At 38.9% G+C, this 5337-nt stretch overlaps 1 protein-coding gene and 1 pseudogene across 1 annotated transcript in view; one reads left to right on the top strand and one right to left on the bottom strand.

The window, feature by feature from the left end:
- The window catches only part of RBL1 (RB transcriptional corepressor like 1), a 78628-nt gene that overhangs the window by 40458 nt on the left and 32833 nt on the right, over positions 1 to 5337 (bottom strand). The window contains exon 14 of the mRNA XM_032295013.1: positions 1659 to 1796. Within this exon, the coding sequence (XP_032150904.1) occupies positions 1659 to 1796 (138 nt within the window). The remainder of the gene's footprint in view (positions 1 to 1658; positions 1797 to 5337) is intronic.
- Positions 3043 to 4621, top strand: LOC116563025 (annotated as a pseudogene).

Raw genomic sequence — 5337 nt, 5'->3', positions numbered from 1 at the left:
AAATATTTTCACATACATTTCTGTTTTTCACGTTTTATTTTATAAATGAAAAACTGAGGCAATGACAGGTGGAAACTGGTCAACAGCCCAACAGTGGGAGAAGTCAGGTCCTGGGTTCCAAGTCTAGTTCTATTTTGAATGTACTGCTCCTTTCCAGACTATTTATGTCACTCACTCAAAATAACAGAATGAAAAAACTATTTAAAGTGACTTTGCTTATATACAGTGCAATTCTATTTTAATAAGGGAAATATCTAGAATAAAGTTTATATACACAGAAATACCAACTGTAATATAATTGTTATAATTAGATTATGATGTAGGACTTTAATATTCACATTTATTTTATGATTTTCTTCAATGAGCACATATCATTTATGTGGTTTAAAAAAATAAAGGCAATTGGCTTCTTGAATAAAATAAGGATGTTACAAATAAAAACAAATTACTATGCCACAAATAACTTTTGCCATTAGGCAAAACTAAATTTTTCGTAACGGCAAAAGTCAAATATATACATTAACATTAAATTAAGTATATAAAATCACTTCTCCCTAAGAAACCTAAAAATACTTTAATCACACTCAACAATACACACAGATAAGCTTTCCAAAGATCTGCATTTTCTACAACTTTAACTCAGGCATACTTTAGATATAAAAATTTAACTCTTGAAACCAATTTTTCTATCATCAGTAGTTTGAAAAGTAGCCTAGATGCCTATTATTAACTAAATCATATCAAGAAGCATAACAGTAGCATTAGTCTTCAATTCAGATACTAAGTAACATTAAACGTTATTGACTATGATGACTACATGTTACTGAGGGTGATGTAGTTCAATAGCTGTGACCTCTGTTTTATTTTGAAAAGGTTAATAAAAATAGTTCTAGCAAGAAAAACAAAGGTAAGTGAGATTCATTCATAAATATGGAAAATTTGAAGTTAAACATACTAGTTTCAGGTCACATTTTGAAGTCCATAATAAAAAAGGAACTGAAGCTACAAAACTGACTTAATTTACTGACACTCTCACTACTCTCTCTCTTTTTTTATTTGAAACAGGGTCTTGCTCAGGTACACAGGCTGGAGTGTGGTGGCACAATCATAGCTCACTGTAACCTCAAACTCCTGGACTCAAGCCATCCTCCAGCCTCAGTTTCTCAAAGTGCTGGGATTACAGGTGTGAGCCACTGCATGCTCAACACTCTCTTGTGTTCTTGATTTCATCCAAAAGGAATATTTATTTTCTTTTCTTTGAGATGAAATTTTGCTCTTGTCGCCCAGGCTGGAGTCAAAGGTGTGGTCTCCACTCACTGCAAACCTCCACCTCCCAGGTTCAAGCAATTCTCCTGCCTCAGCCTCCCGAGTAGCCAAGATTACAGGCACCTGCAACCATGCGCAGCTAATTTTTTTGTATTTTAGTAGAGACGAGTTTCACCATGTTGACCAGGCTGGTCTTGAACTCCTGACCTCAGTGATCCTCATGCCTCAGCCTCCCAAAATGCTAGGATTACAGGTGTGAGCCACCATACCCAGCCAGGAATATATATTTTCAGAACACATTTGGAAACATTTTGCAGATGTCACAACAGTGTTTTTCTTCAACACTAAGATAAATACAACGTTTCTGTAACAGAACTTTGTTTTCATCTCACCTTATAAAAGTAAAATGGTTGCAAGTTGAGAATTTCAATAATCCAAGGAAAAGTACGAGGTGAGCTATAGGCAAAGAGCACAATTTCCAAACAACAAGCCATCAAGGAACGGTGAAATATATCTTGCTCTAAAAGAACCTGGGGGAAAAGAAAGACCACAGTTTAATATTTTACAGCAATTTCAGTCTTTGCCATTCTATAAAGAAAACTATAGAAACAAGAAAGAATAACTTGTGCAAATTATATTATGCTAGATTACTGGAGATAAAAATTTGAGTTCTCAAACTGCTAAAGTTTTCCTATAATACCTAATCGTGCTCAGTGGTAGGTCATAAATTGAAATGAGATGTACATAACAATCTGCTTTGAAATCTGAACAAATAATAAAAGTCAATATTCCCATCAAGAGGAAAGCATTAGAATTGGTTCTTTTTTTTCTTAATGATAGTTAATAGTTTTGTCAACATAAGAGTTTATTTATCAAAGCACAGAAAGGTAATATACCACAGTTTAGACAAAAGTGTTCAGAAAACAGTTCACTGAGAATATAAAAATCCTACTTTGCCTGTAATCCCAGCACTTTGGGAGGCCGAGGCGGGTGGATCACGAGGTCAAGAGATCGAGACCATCCTGGTCAACATGGTGAAACCCCGTCTCTACTAAAAATATAAAAAATTAGCTGGGCATGGTGGCGTGTGCCTGTAATCCCAGCTACTCAGGAGGCTGAGGCAGGAGAATTGCCTGAACCCAGGAGGCAGAGGTTACAGTGAGCCAAGACTGCACCATTGCACTCCAGCCTGGGTAACAAGAGCAAAACTCTGTCTCAAAAATAAAAAATAAATAAAAATAAAAATAAAAATCCTACTTTACTACTAAGTTTAATATAAGTTTTTCAGTTTTAAAAATGGTGTTTGTTGTCTTCTTTCTTTCAAATACCACCCCAGATTGGCTGGGTGTGGTGGCTCACACCTGGAAGCCCAGCATTTTTGGAGACCAAGGTGGGCGGACTGCTTAAGGTCAGGAGTTCAATACCACCAGCTTTGCCAACGTGGTGAAACCCTGTCTCTACTAAAAATACAAAAATTAGCTGGGTGTGGTGGCGCATGCCTGTAGTCACAGCTATTCAGGAGGCTGAGGCAGTGGAACCACTTAAACTTAGGAGGCAGAGGTTGCAGTGAGCCAAGATCACCCCGTCCCAGATGGGGAGACAAAGTGAGACTCAGTCTCAAAAACAAACAAACAAACAAAAAAACCCAAAACCAAATATCACCCCAAATCAAGAGAGGATGAGAAACTGAAACTCCATCATCAGTAAAACTAGGCATCATCTGCAACTGTAAACCATAATATATGAAGGATGACAGATTACTCAGCAGAAGGGACAATGGTCAAGCATAGGACCTGCAGAGAGATAAATGAATCTGTTCTAAATACACAGCAACTGAGGACACAGGCAGAACGGGAAGTGGGGGTAAGGCAGTGGATGGGTGATCTGAAAGTCTTAGAATCCTCAGGTCCCCGTACAACCTTTATTCTGTCTGCACAGGAATCTACAGAATTATTCTCTAGAGAAATTGAACTAGAGACTCAGAGGTAGAGAACACCAGTCACAGGAAAGACTAGGGTTTTAGGTGAAAGTCTGCAGACTGAACCATGAGACCAAATTTTCCTTCCTTCTTCTGATCCACATCACCAACAGCCAGGCAAGAGATTTACAAATATGTCTCTAGAAGAATTGAGATATTCCAGGAAAGTCTCATGGGTACCAGCAGGTAAGAGTCTCTAATAATAAGTGATCACCTGAGGCCAATGGATTTTTATTTCTACTCTTGAAATAGAAGAGCTTTGAAATAAACTTTTACTGCCTCATTCACAGAGTTCTGAAAATAAGTTTTTAGTGCCTCAAATATAAGTGAACCAAGAATTATCCGACATTTGAGGAAAACCTCTTAACTGAAAAACATAGGTCAAAACAGAAAAGCGAGGTGTACCAGCATGCACCTGTAGTCCGAGCTACTTGGGAAGCTGAGGCAGGAGGATCACTTGAACCCAGGAGTTTGAGACCAGCCTAGGAAACATAGCAAGACACTATTTTATTAAAAAAAAAAAAAAAAAGCCAGGCCCAGTGGCTCACGCCTGTAATCCCAACACTTTAGGAGGCTGAGGCAGGCGGATTACCTGAGATCAGGAGTTTGAGACCAGCCTGGTCAACATGGTGAAACCCCGTCTCTACCAAAAAATATAAAAATTAGCCAGGTGTGGTGGCATACGCCTGTAATCCCAGCTACTCAGGAGGCTGAGGCAGGAGAATCATTTGAGCCCAGGAGACAGAAGTTGCAATGAGCTGAGATCACACCACTGTACTGGGTGACAGAGTAAGGCTCTGTCTCCCACCCCCACGCCCACTCCCCCACACACAAATTAAAGATCTGCCATCTGCAAAAGCACATTTTTGTAAAAACCCTTACAGGGAAGACCATCACCCTCAAGGTTGAACCCTTGGATATGACAGAAGGTGTAAAGGCTGAGATCCAGGATAAGGAAGAACTTTCTCCTGATCAGCAAAGACTGATCTTTGCTGGCAGGCAACTGGAAGGTAGACATACTTTGTCTGACTACAACATTCAAAAGTAGTCTACACTTCATCTTGTGTTGAGACTTCCTGGTGGTGGTAAGAAGAGGAAGAAGTCTTACACCACTCCCAAGAAGAATAAGCATGAAAGAAAGAAGATTCAGCTGGCTGTCCTGAAATATAAAGTGGATGAGAATGTCAAAATTAGTCTCCTTTGTCAAGAGTACCCTTCTGATGAATGTGGTGTTGGAGTGTTTATGACAAACCACTTTAACAGACATTATTGTGACAAATGTGGTCTGACTTACTGCTTCAACAAACCAGAAGATAAGTGTGTATTAGTTAATTAAAGACACGAACTAACATTAAAAAAATTTTTTTTTTTTTTAAATCCTGGGATCATAGGTGTAAGCCACCACACCCAGCCTTTTTTCTCTCTTTTTAAAAAATGTTTTTAATAAGAGCCGGGCATGGGAGGCTGAGGCAGGAGAATCACTTGAACCTGGGAGGCAGAGGTTGCAGTGAGCCGAGATCGCACCATTGCACTCCAGCCTGGGCAACAAGAGAAAACTCTATTTCAAAAAAAAAAAAAAAAAAAAAAGAAAGAAAGAAAGAAAGAAAAGAGAGAGAGAGATAAATGAGGAAAAATTCAGGAGAAACAGAGATGAAGCAGGCAAGATAAGAAAACTTCAAGTAAATCTAAATTAATAACTTTAGAGAACAAGAAAGAGAAATGAAAATAAAGTTGAAATTATAAGTTCATTAGGACTAGATGAAAAGTTGAGTAAATATCTTTAAAAGTAGAATAAGGCTGGTACAATGGGAGGCTGAGGCAGGTGGATCATCTGAGGTCAGGGGTTCAAGACCAGCCTGGAGCCTGGCCAACATGGTGAAACCCCATCTCTACTAAAAAATACAAAATAATTAGCCAGGCATGGTGGCAGGCACCTGTAATCCCAGCTACTCGGGAGGCTGAGGCAGAGAGTTGCTTGAACCCGGGAGACGGAGGTTGCAATGAGCTGAGATCATGCCATTGCACTCCAGCCTGGGAGACAAGAGCAAGACCCCGTCTCAAAAAAAAAAAAAAAAAAAAAAAAAAAAAAAAAA

Source organism: Sapajus apella, unplaced genomic scaffold (genome assembly GCF_009761245.1).
Source record: "Sapajus apella isolate SASKATOON/1434 unplaced genomic scaffold, GSC_monkey_1.0 scaffold33, whole genome shotgun sequence".
Classification (NCBI taxonomy): domain Eukaryota; kingdom Metazoa; phylum Chordata; class Mammalia; order Primates; family Cebidae; genus Sapajus; species Sapajus apella.
Note: the sequence above shows the minus strand (reverse complement) of the source record. Positions and strands in the feature narration are given on the sequence as shown.